This window comes from Eschrichtius robustus, chromosome 13 (assembly GCF_028021215.1).
Source record: "Eschrichtius robustus isolate mEscRob2 chromosome 13, mEscRob2.pri, whole genome shotgun sequence".
Lineage (NCBI taxonomy): Eukaryota > Metazoa > Chordata > Mammalia > Artiodactyla > Eschrichtiidae > Eschrichtius > Eschrichtius robustus.
In genome coordinates, this window is record NC_090836.1 from 1,331,002 (window position 1) to 1,353,477 (window position 22,476).

The following is a 22,476-nucleotide window of genomic DNA, read 5'->3' on the forward strand; positions in this document are numbered from 1 at the left end:
GGGGGCGTCGTGGGCAGCAAAGGAGCGCATCCACCGAAGGCGCCGAGCCCGGGGCCTGCTGTCGAGCTCCTGACCGCCGACACCACCCCTGGGACGGGCCTTCCGTGAGCGCTGAGAGGTTTCCGAATGCTTCTGGAAGGCTGTCCGCCGGGTGAATAGGCTGTGCTCCAGGGTAACTACCACGCTGCTGTCCTGACTTGTCGAGACAGGGCGAGCACCACGCGTGCTCAGCCGACGGCAGCCTGTTTCTGGGCCTTCTTACTGCGTGGCCAGCCCTCTGGACAGGCCGGGAAGGGGAGCTGCTCACGCCGGGCAGAGGGTGCCCGGGGCCGGGGGAGCCTTGGGGGATGTTCCCCAGCAACGTGGGGAGGAACGGGACAGGAGCGGGTGTGAGGAGGGGCCCGGGGACACGGAGCAAGGGCTGGGCACACAGGCCCAGACGAGACCGGGTTTCTGGAATCCCGCAGGCTCCACACACCCACTCTCACCTGAACCAAGACTGGGCCTTCAAGACCACTCTGCCCGCCCCCAGCACTGCCGCCATCGGGCCCCACTTTGACCCCCTGGGAGGAGCCGAGGATGGGGGGGGCCGCTGGGGGAGCCGAGGAGGACCAGGCAGACCCTCTGCTCGAGGGGGGGCTTCGTGGTCGAGGCCTCAGCCTCCACCTCAGACTCTTGGGGGGACTTCACTGCTCAGACTCGCTCCTCGTCTCTGCGGGGAGAACGTGGAAGCACCTTTTTCAAGGTTCCGAGCCCTGGCGTGTTACAGGTCCAGCTTATTCAGCGTTCGTCTGCGGGGCAGTGGCAGGAAGATGGGAGCTGGCTGCGCCTCGTGCCGACACTGACCAGCGAGGGGACCCCCTACGAGCCACGCGGCATCTCAGGCTCCCTCCCCTCGTGTCTGGAAGCAGGTCTAACCTGCGACGACCCTGTTCAGTAATCTCAGCTCTGACACCTTTGAGTAACCAGCGACCCCAGCGAGGACAGCATGGCTGTGTGCTGAGGACTCGACGTCAAGTACCTCGCTCGACCATCCCAGCGACCGAGGAGTTGGGATGATGAGCTCCGTGTTGTCAGATGGGTGAGTAACGTTTAAAAACCTTCTGCCTTGGGCATCCAAGTTTCTGCCTTGAGTGGGTTGACTTTTCAATGCTCTTCCTGACGACTCCTTATAAACAGGGCATTTTCTTGTGCTGGACACAAAAATGGAAACCCTTCCCCCCTCCAGGCAGCTGACCGGGGCGTCTGCCGGCCTGCGTGTCACCGTCGCCCTGACGGAAGGTGCCAGCCCCTGTGCAGCTGCTCGCGGCAAAGGCCCGGTGTGCTGGAGCCCCTGCCGGCACCCCCGCGGGGAGGGCTGAGGATGGAGGTGGACTCTGCCCCTCCCCCACTTCCAGGACTGACCCCGACGCTCCTGCGAGGCCTTGGGCTGCGGCACGAGGGGGTGGGAAGTCTTCCTCCCTCACCCGACTCTCCCCAACATCACGTCCCCAGAGACGGAGGAAATGCTACGAAGCAGCTGCCCCTCCCCACGTGGCGAAGGCAGAAAGTGTCCCTGGGAGCCTTCAGGCGATGGCCTTGCATGGCTGGTGAGGGCTCGGGAAGAAGAGAGTGGGCCCAGGAGGCGTCCAGTGGGACCGAGGTGCAGGGGTGGCTGCCCAGGGCTCCTCGGGCCCCAGCCACGGGCTGCCTCGGCCACGTTTTAACTTCATCTGAGCAAAGGCTGGAATCAGGCGGGCCTTGCACTTGGAGCCAAGAGACAAAGTTAAAGGAAAGTGGATTCTATCTCCTCTGTGCTCCAGTAATCGATGGCTTCAAACAGCTGAGCGCCCTTCCTTCCAGAGAAGGGATACAGAGATGGACGGCCCAGTCTGTGGTGAGAGCCAGAGAGAATGAGCATTTCAGTCTGTTTTGTTTACTTGCATCTTAGCTCAGACTCCTGGTACCCTGGCCCAGTCAACACTGGGAAAAGGGGGCCTGAGTCTTCACTGCCAGCCTGCCCCGGACTGTGGCTGGAGAGGTAGGGCGGGTACCCGTCTGCAAGGCTGCTACGCAGGGCCAGGAGCCCACGGCCCACGAATCTTCCTCCAATTCCTCTGCCCAGCCCTTCCCACCCAAGGGGCTCAGCTGCTCCGAGGCTCCTGGAGAAGCCTGCTGCCCTCCTGGACAGCCTGGGGTGGACGGGTGGCAGGAGACAGGTGGGCCTGGGTACCTCTCACCGCAGCCCAAACCAGTGGGCTCGGCCTCGTGCCTCTGACCTCTGCCCAGCCAGGCCAAGGACATTCACTTCAAGGCTCCCGGGGTGGCCCCGTGTCCCAGGTTCATCAGAGTCAGAAAAAGAATAAAGCCAGGAAAAGCAGAAAGAGTAAGTGAAATAAATGGAAAAATCAAGACCTTTTTCCTTGGTCCTGCTTACCCGCTAAGGACACCGAGAACCAAGTTAAGTACAAAAAATGACCCTATGATGATTAGTGTAACAAAATAGATCCAGGGCCAGTCCCTTCCCACAGCATCATTGACCTGGAAGAACGGAATCACAGTTAGTACAGCTCTGAGAGCAGCCGAGCACGGCCCTGCCCACCCCGGGCCCGATGCTGACCAGGCAGCACCGGGACCGGGGCCTCTAGGTCATCAGAGGCCAAATGGCCTGCCCAGCCGACGGCCAGCACGCCTGGCTGAAGGGAGACGTTTTCTCTTTCTCCTGGGCCTGGTGACGGATACAGCAGAACCTGGGGCCTTGCTCAGCTGCGTCGTAAAGAGGACACAGAAACGGTCAGCTTACCCGCTCAACACACCAAGAACCAGATTTAGAACGAAAAAGGATCCAAAGATGACCAGACTGACAAAATACACCCAGGGTAACTCGTAGCCCATAGCGTCCTGCATCTGGAAAGACGAAGGATAGTTAGGAAAGAGAGAAGCAGAAGTGAGTCAAAGCAAGTAGGCAGGGAGGCAGGGAGGATGTGAGCAGAGGCTGGCGTGGGAGACCACTGTCACCGGGCACCATCTTGACCCAAACACCCCGTGACCTTGACCTGAGCAAGAAGGGCCTCGGCAGGCTCTGCCTCAGGGGGAATCTCGCCTGGCTCTCTCTGTCCCTTTACTTTCTGGAACAGAATTTTCCTCCGATGTTATCTACTCAGTTGTCTGAGAAGCTGGGTCACCTCTAAAGTGGTTCTTCCTACGAGATGGTTTTCGCTCAGTTGGGTTTATGTGGCCACTGTGCTCACCACCCTGGCCTCAGCTCTCAGGGACTAGCTGGGGGTTGGAACCTTTGGGCACACGTGGGGAGGTGCCTGCCTCAGGGGGTGACCCCCGCGCCTGGAGTTTAGGGTGGACCACGCTGCCTTATCGGCACCACAGGTCTCGGGCCGGGGAAGACGGTTGTTCAGGTTGGACTCAGGGAACAGCTCCTGCGCCTGCAACTCACGGGACCGTGGATCCCCATGGGAGGTCGACGCCCCCGAGTTTCCAAATTCCTAAGTGCACAGGCTCCCCGAATGACCTACACCCGTGGGTCTCAAGGTGTTGTCCCCGGACCAGCAGCATTGGCCTCACCGGGGCACCTGGGAATGAGTTTGTAACTGCACACCCAGGACCCTCCGTCCACACTGGGGGCGCCCAGCGACCACATTCTCACCAGCCCTGCGGTGAGTCTGATGCGAGCCAAGGTTTGAGAACCACTGGTCCACGGCCCCCAGCCTCCGAGGCAATGGCACGACTGAGGCTGTGATTCCCTGCACCCAGGTCCACGGGGCGGCTCGTGTGCTCTGAGAAGCACTGGCTGGGTTTCGGTGCTGCCCCCGCGCGTCCTTTCCAAATCTGCTCTCGTCTACCCGGGGTTACGGTGCCTCATTGGAGGCAGCTCCCCAATGTGACCACAGGCAGAGAGCACAGCTCTGTCCCGCCCTCGGGGTCGCCGGCTTGAGCCACGTAAGGAAAAGTTTCCCAACACGCGACTTTCCCAGGTCACAATTCAATCCAGTGTAACGCGAGTCTGTGGACATCCTCGCTGCCATGCGGCCGCTCTGTTTTCCACACAGCACACTTTCCAAGTGTATAATCGACTCACTACTGTGCATCGTTTGTCCTCCGTGCTGGGGTGCAAGTGGCATGAGGACGGGCGTTGGGTACAGCCTGTGCCCCCAAGTGCCCAGAAGAGGGCCTCATATAAGGCGGGTGCTCAGTGAGGCCAGCCGGGTGGACGGACGGGCCCCCTCTGTGCCGGCCCCGCTACCCACGGGAGGCCCTTGCTGTAGGGGGACAGGTCAGTGGACGTCGGGTGGCGAACGCGGCTGCAGGGGTGCGTGTGCACAGCCACGGGCCTCCAGGAGAGGCTGCAGAGGCCGGTGAGGCCGGATCAGGCGGCCCGGGGGTGCCACTGGGGGGAGGAGGGCAGGGGCAGTAAGGCCGCCTGGAGGCCGTGTGGTCCTGCCCCAGGAAGGGGTTCCAGGAACTGGCAAGTGTTGGGACGGTGCCGACAGCGTAAAGCACCCAGCACGACGGCGAGAGGAGGGCAGGGCACCGAGATCCGCGGAGTCAGAGGCTGCCCCGTCGCGGGAGCTGGGAGCCTCCTCCCTGATCCAAGGCTGCCGAGGAACCCACACAGGGCCATCCAGAGACGGGCTCGCTCCCAGTGCCAAGGGCCACCCTTGCGAAACTGCCCCCAGAGCCGGGCAGACGGGGATGGGGAGGGAGGGCTGGCGCCTCAGCAGCCTCCTTGGGGGAGATCTCCCCTGGCTGGTTCCTTGTGCCCTACATTTTGTGAGCATTTACGCTCATGGAAAATGCAGTCCTCCAGGCCACACACCTCTGACGACTCAAGGAACCCATGAGCCTTGGAGGCTTCCTGGGCCCCTATTTAGTTTGAGTGTCCTTTCCTCTGGGCCACAGGCAAGGGGTGAGGCGTCCAGCAGCACTAGGGCCTCAAATGGATGGAGCTACAGACCTCCTGACTCCCAGATACCCACCCCACAGCCAGCCTCATGGTAACCTCGTGATCCCTAGATACCCCATAGCCAGCCTCATGGTAACCTTGTGATCCCTAGATAACTTTCTGAGCCCTAGATACCCCATAGCCAGCCTCATGGTAACCTCGCGACCCCTAGATACCCCGTAGCCAGCCTCATGGTAACCTCGCGACCCCTGGATACCCTGGAGCCAGCCTCATGGTAACCTCGCGACCCCTAGATACCCCGGAGCCAGCCTCATGGTAACCTCGTGATCCCTAGATACCCCATAGTCAGCTTCATGGTAACCTTGTGACCCCTAGATTCCCCATAGCCAACCTCATGGTAACCTTGTGACCCCTAGATAACTTCCTGACCCCTAGATACCTCATAGCCAGCCTCATGGTAACCTTGTGACCCCTAGATACCCCATAGCCAGCCTCATGGTAACCTTGTGATCCCTAGATACCCCATAGCCAGCCTCATGGTAACCTTGTGATCCCTAGATACCCCATAGCCAGCCTCATGGTAACCTTGTGACCCCTAGATACCCCATAGCCAGCCTCATGGTAACCTTGTGACCCCTAGATACCCCATAGCCAGCCTCATGGTAACCTTGTGATCCCTAGATACCCCATAGCCAGCCTCATGGTAACCTTGTGATCCCTAGATTCCCCATAGCCAACCTCATGGTAACCTTGTGACCCCTAGATAACTTCCTGACCCCTAGATACCCCATAGCCAGCCTCATGGTAACCTTGTGACCCCTAGATACCCCATAGCCAGCCTCATGGTAACCTTGTGATCCCTAGATACCCCATAGCCAGCCTCATGGTAACCTTGTGACCCCTAGATAACTTCCTGACCCCTAGATACCCCATAGCCAGCCTCATGGTAACCTTGTGACCCCTAGATACCCCATAGCCAGCCTCATGGTAACCTTGTGATCCCTAGATACCCCATAGCCAGCCTCACGGTAACCTCGTGACCCCTAGATACCCCGTAGCCAGCCTCACGGTAACCTCGTGACCCCTAGATACCGCGTAGCCAGCCTCACGGTAACCTCGTGACCCCTAGATACCCCGTAGCCAGCCTCACGGTAACCTCGCGACCCCTAGATACCCCGTAGCCAGCCTCACGGTAACCTCGCGACCCCTAGATACCCCGGAGCCAGCCTCACGGTAACCTCGCGACCCCTAGATACCCCGGAGCCAGCCTCACGGTAACCTCGCGACCCCTAGATACCCCGGAGCCAGCCTCACGGTAACCTCGCGACCCCTAGATACCCCGGAGCCAGCCTCACGGTAACCTCGCGACCCCTAGATACCCCGGAGCCAGCCTCACGGTAACCTCGCGACCCCTAGATACCCCGGAGCCAGCCTCACGGTAACCTCGCGACCCCTAGATACCCCGTAGCCAGCCTCACGGTAACCTCGCGACCCCTAGATACCCCGTAGCCAGCCTCATGGTAACCTCGTGATCCCTAGATACCCCATAGCCAGCTTCATGGTAACCTTGTGACCCCTAGATTCCCCATAGCCAACCTCATGGTAACCTTGTGACCCCTAGATAACTTCCTGACCCCTAGATACCTCATAGCCAGCCTCATGGTAACCTTGTGATCCCTAGATACCCCATAGCCAGCCTCATGGTAACCTTGTGACCCCTAGATACCCCATAGCCAGCCTCATGGTAACCTTGTGATCCCTAGATACCCCATAGCCAGCCTCATGGTAACCTTGTGACCCCTAGATACCCCATAGCCAGCCTCATGGTAACCTTGTGATCCCTAGATACCCCATAGCCAGCCTCATGGTAACCTTGTGATCCCTAGATACCCCATAGCCAGCCTCATGGTAACCTCGCAATCCCTAGATACCCCACAGCCAGCCTCGTGGTCACCTCCTGACCCCTAGATAACCTCAGGACCTGCGGACACCCCATGAAGAGCCAGGGTCACGTCCAGGGGACGCATGGCCTCCACCTGTCCTTGTCCAACTCTTTGGTCTCCTCCGAGACTGTGGGCTGGTCTCTCCGAGGGTCAACGTGGGGGGCTGCAGGTGCAGGGTGGTGGGTGGAGGACAGATGAGAGGTGAATGAGCTCCTGGGGGTCCTAGGCCCCCTGCCCTGCGGCCCGTGAGCAGCCAGAGGGGCCTCTGGGCCTGCCGGCCCCGGCCTTGTACCTCCCTCCACGACCCTGTTTGCTCTGGGCCCCCTGCTCCAGGCAGCCTGGGCACCAGCGCATGTGCGGGCAGCTCTGAAGTAGGGCAGCGCCAGAGAGGGGAGATGGATGGCTTCAATCAGCCCGAATGGAGCTATTAAGAAGAGAAGCATCAATAAAGCCATATTTTAAAAAAATGACCCAGATTGCTGACACCATTATTTAGAGGTGAAAAAGGACAGGTCTTCTCAGAGCACTGAAGCCAGACGTTTCTCAGGCCCCTACAGGGAAGGGGCGCGGAGAGGCACCCCGGGGCCTGCCACCTGCAGCCCCTCGGCCCCCGGGCCGGGACCTCACAGGGTGACCCAGCCTTCGCTGGAACACACGCCTTACTCTCCCCCCACATCTAATTCCTAGAGGGAACCACAGCCTCGAACCTCCAAATCCAACACACGTTTCCCCGGGAAGAAAATTCAGGAGGAACGATGGCTCCGGCCCCATTGCCTCAGGGTCTCCCTCCATCCCAGCCGGTTCCCGGGAGCTTTCATGTCTGGCGCTTCCCCCTCTAAGGTCTGGGCACTGCGGGTCCCCAAAGGCTGAGCAGTTTGGGGGGCGCGGGAGGCTGTCACCTGCCGTCAAAGGCAGGAGGTGCGGCCCATAGAAGTCACAGCGCATTACGGGGACTGCGGTCAGGGGGCAGGGTCTGCTCCGTCCGGAAAGTCAGTGCCCTGGGCGATGGCCGAATGAACCCCCGACCTTTGTCACCTTGCCTGCGGGACACGGGGTCCGCCCACAGGTCATGGGGGAGCAGCAGGTTGGCAAACAGTCTTGCCCGACACCTCCTGCCCCTGCTCGCGGCAGCAGGAAGGACCGGATCTTATGGGAGACGCCAGCAGGCCCACCACCAAGGAGACCAACAAACCAGCCCCTCCCGGACTCGGCCGGGACCCCGCAAGGAGTGGAGGCCCCGTGGACGCCTGTGCCCTGACGCCGTTGTCCCAGGTGGGCCTCTGGCGCTTGGTGAGACCACTGGGTGGCCGGGCTGATTCTTGGGTCTGTTAGGAGCCCGAAGCACAGTTCTCTCCAGGCTCGAAACTGGTGTAAAGCTGGCTTTTCCTTCTCTCCTGCTCCCCACCCAGCTCAAGTCCAGCGACACCCCATCTCCTCTGACAAGCTCTCCCTGCTCTCGCCAAGCCCTGCGTGGGACCCATGTTTCTCTGTGTCCCCATCTCTCCAATTAAACCCAAACTCCTTGAGCGCGGGCCTGGGGACCTTGTAAATGCTCACTAAATGTTCAGTCGAATTACTGAGGAATAAGGACTTGCCTAATGCCAGTGAAATGAATAAAACAAAACCTAATAAGTAAATAAATAATAGCTTTGAGAGATGTGAATTCCCCTTCTTCATATGTTTATAAACCACGGGTCTATTGTTTAGGTTAACAGATCCTCTGTATAAAGCGCTGTGGGCGCTAAGTGGTAACGCTCTAACTCGGGCAGATTCAGGGTTCAGGACCAGAGGGTCCTGAGGAGACCTAACACCTTCTCTACCTGATCCCCATTAAGGAGCCGAGGATGCTGTCTTTGGGTTATTGGAGGATTTTTCCTCAGCTTTTCACTTCGAATGACTATTAGGTCATCAGTAGAACTCAGCCCCACCAGCTCTGCTTGCTGGATGCCTTCAGAGGCTTATTTCCCGTATTTGTAGTGAAAAGAGGTGCAGATGGAATGGGAGAAAATAGGGTAAAACACCTGAATTTCTGCTTGGATGAAAAAGACCTTCGTCATAAACCAGGGATATTTCGGCAGCACCGAGACCAGAGATCAGTGGCCATGGTGTGTATGTGTGAGTGTGTGTGAGCGTGTGTGCACGTGTGTGTTTACAAGGAATGCCCTCCCACACGGTTGAGTGCAGAGCTGACGACTGACTTGTGCAAAGTTTAAACCTTAGACTTTCATTCCCAAGGTCTCCTGCTGAACCAAAACTAAGGCAGGTACGACAGAAGACACATCTTTCCTTTATATGATTTCTCATGAACTATTCTTTCTAATCTTAGTTTTAAGCTGAATTTCTAATTTTTAAAAATGAGCAGAAGAGCTGGTCGTGGAGACACCAACTGGGGAAAACGGGAGGTGTGAGAAAGAGGGGGGCCCGGGTGCCAGTGGAGGAGGTGACCCCAGGATGCAGGCCAGAGGGCTGTCCTGTGCCACACAGAATGCAGCATCCCGGGGCCCCAGGTCAGAGGGCATCGTGGGCAGAGGTCAACAGAATCCTCCTGATGGACAGTTGTTGAGGCACCGAGATTCCTAAAGCCCTGGGTGCCTGAAGCCCCCGCTAGGAGCCCCCTCGCCGGCCACGCTCCCCGGGAGCCCTCCCCGCGGGTCAGGGCCACGCTGCTGTCCCCACGAGCAGGGGCCATCCGATGCGGGGAGAAAGTCAGCGATGAGCAGACCCTAGTGCATGATGGTTGACCTGGCTACACGTGGAGGGGGTGCTCAGATTTCACATGGACCCCAGCTCTTGGGCCGCATCTGAGAACCTACAGATTGTCTCGGTTCAGGAAACCCGAGCCCCAGACACACAGGAAAGCAGCCTGGAGTGACACGCCACTGGGTGGGGCAAAACACACCTGAGAGGAGACCTGGAGACGTGGCATCCACGGGGGACGGTCCGACGGGGCTTCCCTCTCTCACAACTGCTCCCAGGGGCAGCCCACACCTTTCACTCCATCACTTTTCCCACTATTTTTAAGACCTGTGGACGTTCTGACAGTAAGCAGACAGGCTTTGGCTTAAGAAGCCATTTCCCAAGGAATTCCCACCCCCCAGGCCCAGCTCTGGCTTGGTCTCCAAGTCCCCGTGTGCCCCCGCCCCATCACCCGCAGACTCCTGGAACGGGCCACGGGGAAGGCAAGCGCAGGGGCTGCCCGGGAGCCCGTCCCAATGGGCGGTGTGAACAGCTGAGGAATCGTCCAAGTACTACTGCCCAGTCTTGCTCGTGCTGGCCGTCCACGAACCCTTCCAAGCCGGGAGCGTGGGATGGGCTGATGGATTCAGACTCAAGGCCACCCCAGGAGGAGCTGGGGGCCTGCCAATGGTCCCCCCACCCCGAGCCAGCTTCAGCGCTTCGGTGCTCCAGTGGCCTGTCAGCTCCCCAGGGGTGTCTATCCAGCCGGTGGGTCCAGTCTCTGCGACACCTGGAGCCGTGGCTGCCCGTCCCCACGTCCTGCAGACCTGCTCCCGGGACTCGGGGGGAGACGCGTTCCTCCGAGCGGAGGACCCTGGGCCCACCCTCCACAGAAGCCATCTCCCTAGCTGGGTTCAAGCCAGTGGCGCCAAAGCAGCACCGTGCGATTGGGTACGTTAGGCTGCAGGGGACTCGAGCTCTAGCTGGAATCTCCCGGGAGCCTTTGCAGGTGCAGGTGCTGGGGCCGGACTCTCAGTGGCTGGTCCCACGGCTGGGGACGGGGGGAGCGTGGGCCCCTCCCTGCTTAGAAAGTTTCGTGTTTTACATGAAAGCACGTGGAGGTGTGAGAGTCTGGGGGCTTGGAGGAGAAATCCTGAAGGCGAGGAAGGCGCAGGGGGAGGGAAGAAGGAAGGAGGAGGAGAGGCGAGAGAAGTGAGAGCCAGCAGAACAGTATGCAGGCAGGCGCTTTGGGCTGGGAGGGGCTTTCCTCGACAACTCCTGCCAGGACGCTCCGTTTCGGTGTCAGGGTGTGTGTGTGTGTGTGTGTGTAGGTACGCATGTGTGAACACGTGTGTGCCCACACATACACACACGCGCACACGGCTCGGCCATTTAGGGAAGGTCAGGGCGAGGCTGTCCCGGGGGCCTGGGACTGTCCCCCACCTCAGACACTCCCTACTCCCGGCCCGAGCTCGTCACCCACCCACCACCCGCAGGGGGAAAAGCACAACACAGCTGCTGAAAATTGCTGGTTGCCATGCGTGCTCCTTCTCACCCCCATGCTGGCTGTCACATCTGGCTGGTGGGGGGAGAGGGAGGGAGGGATGAAGGAGGATCCCAAAAATACCTCAGGGACATCAGCGAAGTAAATTATACCTATTCCCCTAACCCCACACCCACCCACCCACTGCCACCCTGCCCTCAATTGGATGCTATGGGAGGCGTTTCCATAGCAACTTGAGGCGCGGGCTTGAAGCTCACGTGATGAGCCTCCAAAGCCCAGTTCCATAGAGTCACGTGTTCTGCACTGCCCGTTTGCAGAAGGATGTCTCTGTCCTTGGCTGGCCAGAGGGACCCACCCAAGATAGAAGGACCCGTTAGGGCCACTTTTGAATTTGATCTGCTTTACTAAACGAAATTAAATTTGCCCAGGTAGAGTAAGCTCAACGCCCTTTGTCTCACAAATTATTCAAAACCAAGTTCTTATTGAGGATGAGCCTGGGAGATGGGTTCAGTTTGAGGGAGGAGTGATTAGACACTTTGCCTTTTTTGAAAGTGTCACAGCGTGGCCACTCTATGGGGCTCTAGCGGCACTGCCGTTGTTCAGTTCAGGTCTAGTCAGCTTGCCTACACTGAGCTGGATGTTACTGTGTCTTGAGTCCTGAGGGCCTGGGCACCCCCGGTAAGCAAGGAATGCTCAATACTGTCTGCGGGGTACAAGGCACAAGGGCAAGTTTCAGCTGGTCCCGCACAGAGATGTACACAATTCACGGCAGCGCTGGGTCTCAGCCTGCTGACTCTACCCCAGAAACTGGGAGAAGAGGGCTTTTGAATTGTTGAAAAACAATTTAGAAGCTACAATGCCCAGAACGCGCAAAGCATCTCCGAGCCGTGCCAGGACTCCTCCTCCTGGTCCGGGAGGCGGTCCATACCTCTCCTGGCACTAGTTCTTCCCAGTCTGGCAGCTCGGCTTGCTGGGAAGGCATCCACACCCCTCTCCCTCCCAAGCAGCCTCTTAGACCGTTTTCAGGACGGCCAAATCCATCTGACTATTTGCAAAACTCTGGGTGTGATGGTATTTTCAAGCCTGGCAACAAGCATTTTCCACCCAAATGCTGGAGCACAGCACCGGGCTCCAGCAAGTCAGTTCTCACATGGAAGCAGGAGATACTACAAAGAATTACATTTTCTGGAGTTTTTACAAATAATGGACTTGACTCTGCCAGAATGGACAAAGATCAAGTATGATGTGTCTGCTTACGGGGCAGAGGCTGTACGAAAATCTGGCACTTCAAAGTCTGGCAAAGTAGTGTTGGCTGCTGGGTAATAAAAAGAGCATCTTTAAGGTGAAAGGAGATTTACTGCTGATTGGCTGGCACTCGAGAAGTGGCATTTCTGAATAAGCACCACATAACCAGCGGAGCGTTTTGTCAGCAGTGAAAAGGATGGCAATGCATTTGTCTGATGGAGTATTCTGATATAACGAGGTAAGATTAACACGAGAAATAAAAACATGATAGCATGCCGTGATGCTACACGATTCAATAAAAATGGTTTCTTCTTAGAAGACCAGGCCTGAGTTTTCTCTTTAGCCCTAGAAATTGAACTCTGTGCCCTTCAGCTCTCTTTTGGGGTCAGAGGCAGGACACGGCTGGGAACAGAAGGAGCCCTACAAGGGAACAGGAGCTGAGAGGACCCTTGGGTCGGGATCGGCCATGTCCCCACGGGGCTGCGTGCCAGCATTTCTCACTATGGAGGACGAACGAAAGGTGACACTTGTCTTGGGCTGGTGGGCAGAGAGAGACTCGTTAGGGTGAGAGTCTCAGGCTTTGTTTCTCAGGCAAGACCTAGAAGAAATCAAAGGCCCTCCTCGGCCGTTCCACCCCGGTATGCGTGTGACCACATCACGGGAAGACGGAGAAGGTGGACGTCGAGGAGAAGCCGGCAGTCTGCGGGCTCCCTGCCCCCGCCCGTTCCCAGCACGTACCCAGTAGAGGACGTCGGTCCAGCCCTCCATGGTGATGCACTGGAACACGGTCAGCATGGCGAAGGCAAAGTTGTCAAAGTTGGTGATGCCGTGCTTGGGCCCATCCCAGCCCGGCTTGCACACCGTGCCGTTCTGGCACTGCCGCCCGTGGCCCGTCTCCAGGGCACAGGGGGAGGGGTCGTCTTCTGCTGGGACATCTCAAATGGCCGGGGGAGAAGAGAAGGAAGCAGGGGGTGGGGGGAGAGGGACGGGCAGAGAAAGAAGAGACAAGTTAGAGAGAAAAGTGATGGGTGAGGCTGGTGGGACAGCCAACGACCCCAGCGGCAACAATGCAGAACACAGTTACATCAATGCCCCAAACACGAAGCGAACGACACAAGGCACTAGGTATTCATTTTGTGTGGTCATCAATTCAGAAGGTCAGTGCTTTCAGCTAATTGTTGTAAAACTGTTTTTTAACCTCGGTCATTGATTTCAAAGACAGAAGGGCTGTTGGCTGTCAAATGGGCAATGAAAAAATAACTATGATGCAACCACTCTGAGTGTAAAACATCCTGGAACATGGTAGTGAGTCCTCGTCTTCTTTTTTTGGTGGTTAAGTATCTGTAGAAACTTCCGCTGGAATGCCAGAGTTCAGGGCGAGGGCATTGTTGATTGGAAGGTTCTTTCACGTAATTGGCCAGAGATCCCGCCCAGTGATATTTTCTGACTCCACATGGGTCCGTGACATATTACATGATGCTTTACCAGGGATACAAGTCACTTTACAGTGGACGCCTTCTTTTTTTTTTTTTTTTTTTTTTGTTAAAAGTTGACCTGTTAAGGAGCATGGATTCAGACAGACTGGGGTTCAAAGCCTAGTTCTTTTTTTTAAAAATAAATTATTTATTTATTTATTTATTTATTTATTTTTTGGCTCCGTTGGGTCTTCGTTGCTGCGCACGGGCTTTCTCTAGTTGTGGCGAGCAGGGGCTACTCTTTTTTTTTTTTAATTTTATAGCTACTTTTATTTTTATTTATTTATTTATTTTTGGCTGTGCTGGGTCTTCGGTTTGTGCCAGGGCTTTCTCTAGTTGCGGCAAGTGGGGGCCACTCTTCATCGCGGTGCGGGGACCGCTCTTCATCGCGGTGCGCGGGCCTTTCACTATCGCGGCCCCTCCCGTTGCGGGGCACAGGCTCCAGTCGCGCAGGCTCAGTAGTTGTGGCTCACGGGCCCAGCCGCTCCGCGGCATGTGGGATCCTCCCAGACCAGGGCTCGAACCCGTGTCCCCTGCACCAGCAGGCAGACTCTCAACCACTGCGCCACCAGGGAAGCCCCAGGGGCTACTCTTTGTTGCGGTGTGCGGACTTCTCATTGCAGTGGCTTCTCTTGTTGCGGAGCACGGGCTTTAGGCACGTGGGCTTCAGTAGTTGTGGTGCGTGGGCTCAGTAGTTGTGGCTCGCGGGCTCTAGAGCGCAGGCTCAGTAGCTGTGGCGCACAGGCTTAGTTGTTCCATGGCATGTGGGATCTTCCCGGACCAGGGCTCGAACCTGTGTCCCCCGCATTGGCAGGCAGATTCTTAACCACTGAGCCACCAGGGAAGTCCACAGTGGACGCCTTCTTGATGAAGGAAGGAAAATAAATTCTGATGGCGGGAAAAGTACCTACTGCAGAGCTTTATCCCAGCCCCTGAGCACAAAGGCCACTGCCGTATTTTGTGCGTGTTGCGTGGAAACTTGTGGACCGCCCTTTTCTCCAGCATTAGGACCTTTCAGAAGAGAAGACCTGTCTTGACCGCTAATCAGGACAGAGTGGCGTGGGTGATGGGGAGGACGCTCCCCAGGTGTGGCGCACTCTCGGCTTTTTCAGGAAACAGCATAACATCTCCCGCGGCCACAGGCTGTGCTCGGGGCAGGAATAGCTGCTAGGAAATTAGTGAGTTAAGATATGTGTCGTGCAGAGATCATTGGTAAATTGAACTAAGACTTGGCTGAGTTAAGAATTTCCATTTTGGTAAAATACTGAGAGACTCGGTCCCAGCTGCAGGAGGTAACAGTGTGGAATTCGCTGAAGTTTGTGAAATTAAGGACATCGTCTTATGCTTGTAGGAAGAAACAGTAGTAAACAGAATGGACCTTAGTTCTAACAAACAGATGACTGCCTCCGACTTCAGTGAAGATGTGCCCCCAGAGAGAGAATTTGCTTGTCATCCCTCGTTCGGGGATTCCAGGCCACCAGGATCCTTCCTCTCTGGCTTCAAATGTACCCAAGCAATCACGGGGCGAGGACCTCTGTACGGAGACTGTGGGTTGCTGGGCTGTTTCTCAGTTTGTGGCTTCAAATCGCAGCTGTTCAGGAGGAAGATAGCAGAGGAATATTAATCCTTAACTAAGGGGTGACTCTTAGGGAGGTGGACTGAGCTGAGTGGTTGGAGACACATGCTGACTTGTGTCCTCTTGGCTTTTCCCTTTCTCTCTCTTTTTTTAAAAAACAAATTTATTTTATTTATTTATTTTTGGCTGCATTGGGTCTTTGTTGCTGCGCGCAGGCTTTCTCTAGTTGTGGCGAGCGGGGGCTACTCTTCGTTGCGGTGCGCAGGCTTCTCATTGCAGTGGCTTCTCTTGTTGCGGAGCATGGGCTCTAGGCGCGTGGGCTTCAGTAGTTGTGGCACGTGGGCTCAGTAGTTGTGGCTCGCAGGCTCTAGAGCGCAGAATCCGTAGTTGTGGCGCACGGGCTCAGTTGCTCCGCGGCATGTGGGATCTTCCCGGACCAGGGCTCGAACCCGTGTCCCCTGCACTGGCAGGCGGATTCCTAACCACTGCGCCACCAGGGAAGTCCCTCTCTCTCTTTTCAACAGCTTCACCGAAATCTAATTTACATGCCATACAATTCATCAGTGAACACGGACAGCTCAGTTATTTTTAGTAAATTTATAGAGTTCTTCAGCCATTGCTACAATGCATTTGGAAACGCTTCCGTCGCCCCAGATTCCCGAAGCCCTTCTCCCATCCAGCCCTGGCAGCCACACCTGCTGTCTTGTCTACAGATCTGCCTGCCTAGGAATCTCATATCAACAGAATCACACACGAGGTGGCTTTTTTCACGTAGCATTGTGTTTCGAGATCTGTTCCTTTGCACGGCCGTACATATTACTGTGCGTTTATCTGCTCGCCCGCTGATGGACAGTTGGCCTGCTTCCAGGCGGGGGCCATTGTGAGCAGCTCGGCTTCTGGCTTGTTCCTGGCCTGGTGCTTTAGGTTGTGTGCCTGTGTGATGACCAAGGCACTCCCTGGTCCCTGAACTGTACGGGGGACAACAGTGCCCCCATCATTTCCTACTCTGGGGTCTAACCCCCAGGAGGCCTCCATTCACGTAACGGAACTCCAGTCATAGTTCTTTGTGACTTTTGACATTTTGAAATCTTTGGAGATTTGGATGTGAGATTAAGTAATGGGAGGCTATAAAAGGGTGGAACCTGAAAAGTGAATCTCAGACCTGAGGAATACATAAGAAAGTGGATAACAAGCACCTAAAAATTGAGCGTAGGTGGAGTGGAAAGCCAGGAACCAAACAGATCATAAATTCTGCTGGGTCTCACTTGCCTAGTGACCCGCTTTCTAGAATGATGCGTTCAGTCACTGTGACAAAAGTGCTGGGATGATGAAAGATGAGACAAAAGAGAAGGTGAACAAAATAGAGGGAAACCTGTGTTTCTTCTTCTCCGGTCTTGCTTTCTAGTGCAATAAAGGTGCTGCTAATCTTTGCACTATGACTGCTAACCTGATAGTTTTCCCTGCATCTCAATTCCTGAAAACAGGCAGAAATGAGGGAAAGGTGAAGGCTGCCAAAGGGAGTTCTGAGTGTCCTCGAGGAAGGAAAACATATTTGGGGGCTTTACAGATGTATGTTGAAAAGAAAACGGCGTCCAGGGGACGTGATCTCATTAGTAAAAAAGAGAGGGTGAGATTCAGAAAGATGGTCTACAGGATCAAGCGCCACTCTGCTATTTTAAATCTGTCTTGAACAACAATAAAAAAAAGATTTGAGAACAATTAAGGAGCAATAATTATCTGGTAAAAATAGGTACCTATAAAAAGCACTAAAGGGAACACTTGAAAAATGTGAGCACACACAAATCAGTGGGTCCCGGCGACATGCACTTGAGGGTGAGGGGAAATTAGCTTCAACGTGAAGATGTGTTGGATTCCCAGCACAGCCATGAATTCCCAGAGAGGAAAATGGGAACAACGAAGTTGGAGAAAGAGCCAAAGCCATACGGGCTCCCCGTTTTAAAACAGAAATGAAGAGAGGTGGGGTCATTCTGGAAAGTCCAAATTAAGTTTCTGGTAGAAGAATGGAGGCACAGATGAGGAGAGATTTTGGAAGTGCAGTTAATACCCAACAAGAGCGCGAAATCTGAGAGAGCGCCAGCGAGGGCTTCCAAGAAGAAATCACCAAAGACAAAACCAATTACTTTTTTAGGCCCCAACTTTAAGGAGTGAATAGACTGAAAGTGATTTCATTTCTGGGTTTCAGTCAACCAGTTCTCTGCCAGGCTCAGGGGTAATTATTGTGCTTGGGAGAGCTACTCAGAGTGACCTGGCTCGGACCGCGACCAAACAGATGGGACGACCAGAAACCAAAAGGACGGACATATGGTGACGTATCTGTTGAGGAACAAGGAAGGCGCCTTGCAGATGCCTCCGGGGTCGGGGGAGATCTCCTCTCCTGTGACCACGTCTGCAGGGGCTGGAAGGGGCAGCCTGGAGGCAGAGCAATGGTACACCGGCAGCTCCAGTGCTTTCTCGTATGGATTTGATAGGAAGCATGGCTCAAAATCCAAGGTATCCTAAAATCTACAAGTTCACAAAATAATCTCAAAGTGAGATTAAAAAGAATCTGATGTAAAATAATCTGATGTAAATTCCATAGAAAAACCAAGACGAGGACTCACAAGCCCTTTTGCATAATCTAAGTTTGCAGAAAAGTATGGGAATTCACTCCAAAGTCTAAAACTAAAAAAAGACACCCATTCCAAAGGTGATGCAAACGTCTCCAAAACGTATGGGGAGTGGTTTCAAAGATCGCAGGCTGCTGGCCCTCTACTCTCTGGCTGTGCTGAATGCGTCCCTCTTTGTCAGCGTTGATCAGTGTGTAGATGGAAGGGGCCCCCTTGACAGGAGAGGGTCCCTGGACGGCCATCAGACGCGGTTCAGGTGCAGGCAGTGAGTGAGCGCCTGAGTGCAGGGTGCTGGGCGGAATGGCCTCTGCAGCCAGTGTCCTGGGCGTCCTTCCCACGGGAGGCCGGCTCCACGCACAGAGAGGTCCCTTCCTGGCGGGGCTGACGGGGCTCCTCTCTCGGGAGCGCGTCCCCGGGGTCTGTCCTTGGGCACCCTGGCTCCCCAGGCTGATGGTGTTTCCATGATGGGGGCCAATTCTCTTCCGAACCTGGTGGGGGGTGGGTCGGGGGGGAGGTAAACCCATCACGTAAATAATCCGGGCTTTTTCTGGGAGGAAGCAGGCGGTGTCTCAGGTGCATTTCCTGGTCTGCTTACCCTCAGGGATGGACGGTAGTGTGTTCCCAGATTGGCCATCCACTCGGCCAGGCCAGTTCTGCTCTGTTTCTTGAGAGCACGGAGGCCGCGGAAGGTCTCGGCAGGCCTGCAGCAGCCTTTCCTCCGGCCACACCGTCCGGCACAGAGGAGCCCATCACCCTGTCCATCACGCCCACCGTTTTCTGGCTGTTTGAGGCCACTGAAGGCAGGACCACAAAGTCAGAGACTTCCAGGCGGTGCGGGCACAGCCCCCATAGGATCCTGCCGACCGCGGAAAAGCCACTTTGACTGCTTCCCCGTTGGATGGCAGAAACCAGGGGTGGTGTGGGAGCAGCTCTCCCAGCTCAGCGAGGACAGACGCGTGGAGGCGTGGCAGCTCAACGCAGAACCTCACCGCATCTCCCCACCACACCTTGGTGCGCAGGTGAGAGCCACTGCACCGCCCATCGCCCGGCTGATGGGGCCTTTCGGGCCCAGCATCCCCGCACCGGCCTGAGGCGTCTGGGTCAAACGGGCCGTTGGCCATTTCAATACAACGGCATAAATTTTAGACGTTCTCTGGTGGCTCTTAAGCAGGTCTTAGAATGAGCTCTAAGGAAGCCACACAATTAACATACATGTATTGTTTCAGGGCAGCTACAGATTGAGCCCAACAAAAGGAAGGAGCTGAATGAAAGGGGAGAATATTATTCATTGCATTATTGGGTATTTCTTTAAGCAAGGCTGGAAATCTCAGAATTTTAACTGAAGTCAAGATCTAATTCCTTCAATTTAAAAACAGCTTTTTCTTTTAACGTGACAGTTTATTTTATAGAATTTGACCCAAGAAATTCTCCCTACAGTGAAAAACTGGTCTCCTCTTAGGCTTGCCATCAAAGCAGTAAAAACAATTGTGTGAGTCTGTGACTACAGGTTTATAGGTTTGGGGTTTTGTTTCGACTGTGGCCGCATGCAGACACCTGGCCAGTTCGTCCAGATCACTCAGATCAGGGGATCCATTTTGGTTTCTGAATACGATTAATCCATTTCACTCCCTCTTGTATGGTTGCTCCCCCCACCCCCAGGGCGGGGGGGGGGTCAAGTTTAATTTACTGCCTGGGCTGAGCAAGAGTGTGAAGCAGTGGACGCGAAGGGGAAAGAAGGTCTTTCAATGCTTCAGACAGATGCTCCCCTTTCTGCCCTAAGGTGCCAGAAACTAAGATGAAAGATCTTGTCGTTTGAAAAAAAGTCACATAAATCGAACATGGCTAACCCCTTTCGGGGGTATTTTTTTTTAAACAAGTTTTTGTGTTCAACTACTTTGTTTAAAAGCCACGTTGATCTCTGTTTAAATGTTTTCTTAAAGGTCCAGCTGAGATTTCAGTAGCTGAAGACAGCAGTTTGTCGCATGTCCGTCAAGCCCAAAGTCCAGTCCTACCGGGGAGAGCTCAGTGAGCAGCACGGCCCGTTGAATGCGCCGATTTATGGAAGGGACGCAGAGAGAGGGTCTCAGAGAGGACGGGCCGGCGGATGCCCGAGGTACAGACACACCTCCTGGAGGAAAAGGAGTTTTGCTGCTGGCCGTCCTCCCCTCCTGGACTGGGGGCCCCGGACGGGAGGCAGAGACACCGAGACGGAGGACCCAGGGCTGTGACGGGAGAGCCACCAGCTGAGGGCGAGGCCTCCCCCCGAGGGCACTTTGGTGACAAGCCACACGGGGGACAAGGGGGCAGAGACATACAGTCCCCAGGTGAGCTCCGATTCTTAAAATATTCCATGTCGGCTAGGCGCCTCGTTTAAAGAGTGCTTAGCAGTGCCGGACAAAGCTTGTGTTTAGCTATTTTAACAGAGACTCATTTTAGTAAAAACAAAAATTAGAACCGAGAGAAAAAAAAAATACAATCTTTGCCTCTCCTGGCCGTGGACACACAGGCGCTCGACGGCAGGGCCTCCCCAGCTGGCCGTGGGTGGCTGGCGCTCCCCTTACCTGCGACGCCCTCCTGGTTGTAGCAGGTCTTGTGCATCTTCCCCATGAAGAGTTCCAGCCCGATGATGGCGTAGATGATTATAACAAAGAGCACGAGCAGGGCGATGTGCAGGAGGGGCACCATGGCCTTGATGATGGAGTTCAGGACCACCTGGAGACCTGCAACGGCAAAGCTGGCTCTGTGCACCCGCCGCCGCGCAGAGCCCCCGCCGCCCGCTCAGCCTCTCCCCGCCGACGGGCCTCGCACCCCAGTCTCAGGTGAGGAGACCGAGGCGCCAGGTGACACGGTCAGAGCGACACCCCGGGGGAGCTGGATCCAGGTGGGCCTGACTCCAAACCTCCCCGGGAGCCACCTCCGAACGGAAGGACAGGCAGATGCTGTCCTCCTAAGGGCACTTCAGTTGGGGAAGATGGAAACAGTCCTAGAGACGGAGGGCGGTGCTGTTGGCTTAGTGCCACTGAAATGTGTGCACTTAAAAGTGGTTAAACGGGACATTTTGGTTTGCATCTATTGCCACAATAAATCGTTTTCCAAGTACCCAGATCCCTTCAGGGGAAAAAAAGAGTAAATAAAAAACATTCTTTCGCAGAGGGTCTTGTCTGCACGCCCCAAGGGTCTGCAGACTTACACCACTGTCTTATGGGGAGAAGGACCCCCAGTCATAAGCTGAACCATAAATATCAGCCCAGAACGTCCCTTGTTTAAACGAGATGTTGCACACGGTCATTTGTAAATGGTGGTTACTCTCCAGCCCCCAGGTCTACCCCAGGCCCCAGAAAGCCGTCCGTCAACGGGTGGGCGCTGTCTCCACGCCCCAGGAGAGAAGTGGGGGAGGGTCGGGCTCCCCTCCCCACAGCGGGGGGCCGCCTTAGACACAGTACAGCAGGACCTCCTCCTCTGAGTCACCCCCCGCGGGGCACCTTTTGTGTCTCTCACTCACCCACCAGCCACGGACACCCTTCCACCTCTCCCGCACTGGGGACGTCACCCCTGCTCACCCACCGCCTTCGGCGCTGGTGAGTGAAGGCTGGGCACCCTGTCCCCAGGCCCCGAGGCGGTCCCCGGGCCTTTGTGACCTGGAGGAGTGGGGTTCACAAGTCTAATTCGGAGAACTCGCCCCAGCCATTAAGCTGAGCCGGGGAGAGGAAACCAAATAAGAGAAATGCTAGAATAATTTCACCAGTGAATTAATGCGAGGGCTGTGCCACCTCCCAGTAGAACAAGATGCTTTCAGATCCAAATGACTCCGTTAATTAGCAGGTTGTACACACATTTGGTGAAGGGTGTGGGGCCACGGGAGGAAGCTGACAGCCGAGCCGCACAGCGACTTCCGGGGTGTCTGCTGGGGCGAGCGCCCCAAGTTCTGCTCACGGGAGGGGACGGAGGTCCCCGGATCCGGCTGCCCAGACCACACGGGGAACGCGACCAGGCCTTCAGTGCCACGTGGCAGAGAATGGGGGGGCACGGGATGGGGAGTCCTCCTCCTGCCCTACAAGGCCCTGGGCGTGGGTCCACCCTGCCCCCCCGGGCCCTCGCTCTCTGGACTCCTGGTCAAACAGCATTTCTTTTACACTCAAACATGCCATCCTTTGATGCGGGGCCATCGTCGGTGCTGTTCCCTCGCCCTGGAACGCTTTTCCGTAATTCCCTCCAACGTTCCCTTCTGCTCTCAGCCCAAGTGTCCCTCCTCCGGGGACCCTTCCCCAAGCTCCCAGAGCAGAGACATCTCCTTTCTTACGTGTCTTCTTAGAATCAGTTCCTTTGCTTTGGAGCGTGAGTCTCCCTTGGGAATTACACGTTCATTAAGTGGCTTTCAAACATTTGTACCCGTCTCCCACGTCAGGCTGAGTTTTGTGAACACGGGGACTGTGGGCTCTTCTGGCCGTTTTATCGCTGAGGCAGCTCTGCAAACAGACAGGCGAGTTTCCCAGGCCTGCAGGCCGGGCTGCGGAGAGGCCCAGAGGAAGTCGA

General features: G+C 55.9%; 1 protein-coding gene across 1 annotated transcript in view; it reads right to left on the reverse strand.

The window, feature by feature from the left end:
* The window catches only part of CACNA1C (calcium voltage-gated channel subunit alpha1 C), a 447,611-nt gene that overhangs the window by 163,152 nt on the left and 261,983 nt on the right, over positions 1-22,476 (reverse strand). The window contains 3 exon segments of the mRNA XM_068562083.1: positions 2,783-2,886; positions 13,004-13,200; positions 20,505-20,663. Coding sequence (XP_068418184.1) covers positions 2,783-2,886; positions 13,004-13,200; positions 20,505-20,628 — 425 coding nt within the window. The 5' untranslated portion in view covers positions 20,629-20,663.